General features: G+C 64.4%; 1 protein-coding gene across 1 annotated transcript in view; it reads left to right on the top strand.

Annotated features, from left to right (window-relative positions):
• ESM1 (endothelial cell-specific molecule 1) overlaps window positions 1–1,605 on the top strand; it is a 3,928-nt gene extending 2,323 nt beyond the window's left edge. The window contains exon 2 of the mRNA XM_005874139.2: window positions 1,241–1,605. Within this exon, the coding sequence (XP_005874201.1) occupies window positions 1,241–1,341 (101 nt within the window). The 3' untranslated portion in view covers window positions 1,342–1,605. The remainder of the gene's footprint in view (window positions 1–1,240) is intronic.
• Window positions 1,606–1,611: the final 6 nt, after the last annotated feature.

Here is a 1,611-nt window from a genome sequence, read left to right as displayed (position 1 = left end):
CCCCCACAGGGCGCGTGCAGGCTCCTGCCCGCAGCCTCGCGAGTGTGGACATCGTGGCCGCTGTACAGACAGGCGCCTCGGGCGCGTTCTGCAGGACGGAAGTGACATTACAGTCACACACTCTCCCCAAATCCGCTACCAGCTTCTCAGGAGACATTTACGAAGGGAAGCATGTTCTGGGCCAAGGAGTTTCCTTGCAGAATTAGCTAAGGAGCTGGCCAGCGTGTAAGCTCGGGGGCCTCAGGCAGCTCAGGGCCGAGAAGGGGTCCCCCAACCGCCTGTGACTGGGCGCCCCGGAGCCCGCAAGCCGCTGTGCGTTTCCTCGCGAGAATTTCGGGGGTTCCCACGCCGCGGTTCCCAGGAGGGGGTTTGGGGCCAGGGTCCTGTCCGGGCTTCACGTCGCCTCTGCACAGGCTGTGTGGGCTCCGAGGGTCACCCGCACAGGGGCCCCCCTCATTCCACCAGGTCGTCGCCTCGACTTCCTACCTGTTGGGTATAACACCCTTGGCAAGCGAGCTTCCTGGCTCTCTCTCTCTCTCTCTCTCTCTCTCTCTCCCCGCTCTCCCCCCCAGACTGGAAATTCACAGCAACTTTTTGGGGTGCGGGAGGGGTGGCAGCATCTGAGCTGGTCCGTGGCTCACACACGGCGCCTCCAGCTGCACGAACCTTCCAGCCTCCCGCTTCGCGCATGGGCTGCTGCTGCCAACACCTCGCTCCGCCCAGAAGCAGGAAACCCCCATCCGAGCGCATTCTAAGCGTGACACGCTTTTCTCCCGGAGAGGAGAGCGAGGCCTGTCTTTATAGACGTTCGCCCTTCCGTCCGCCTGGAGCCACACCAAGGGCCTCCTCCTCCTCCAGGCCAGGAGCGAGCATCTCGCCGAGAGCGCTGTCCTCACAGCCCTGCTGACACGCACGTGCTCATTAAGCACCTGCTGTGCTCCAGGCACTGGTGTGGCAACAGGCAGAACGCAGCCCTTGCCGTGGCGCTGGTGGTCTGGTGGCGGAGTGAGGTGACACAGGAAAGAAGGAGAAAAGACGCGCGGGCAGTGCACTGTGAGATGATGTCTCGGGTGCCAGGTGGGAAGAGAGGCAGCTCAGGGTGCCCTCGGGGTGCCCTCAGGGGGAGGCGCGGATCACCGGGAGCGGAGGGCACAGACAGCGCAGCCCTGCGCGTGCTCAGGGTGTCACTCCTGACCCTGGAGGCCTAACGGCTGGTCCCGGTGCGTTTCTCCCGTTTCAGAGCCTGACGCCGGGTCTGGCGACGGCAATGCCGTGATGCAGGACCTCCGGAGCCAGCACGCCGCCCGCTCTCCCGGCACCAAGTGGTTAGAGCCCCGCTGAGCCCGCGGGCGCTCCGAGCGAAGACTGTCTGAATGAGCATCCGACCCCCAGCCAACACTTAGGAACCTCCGCTTGTAGCATAGGCCGTGCACCTTCTGGAGACCAAGCAGGACTCAGGGCGGGCCCAGAAGTAAGAGCAGGCTACTGACACCCCGCAGCGCCGCCGCCGGAACCTTAGCCTTTGTCACACATTCGAATGCATGCAGCCGTGTCACATGCGCGTGTAGAGTAGTGCTGAAGGACGGAACGCCACCAGGCCACGCGGGCACG

Source organism: Myotis brandtii, unplaced genomic scaffold, assembly GCF_000412655.1.
Source record: "Myotis brandtii unplaced genomic scaffold, ASM41265v1 scaffold426, whole genome shotgun sequence".
In the NCBI taxonomy this organism is placed as follows: Eukaryota; Metazoa; Chordata; class Mammalia; order Chiroptera; family Vespertilionidae; genus Myotis; species Myotis brandtii.
This window is presented reverse-complemented; position numbering and strand designations above follow the sequence as displayed.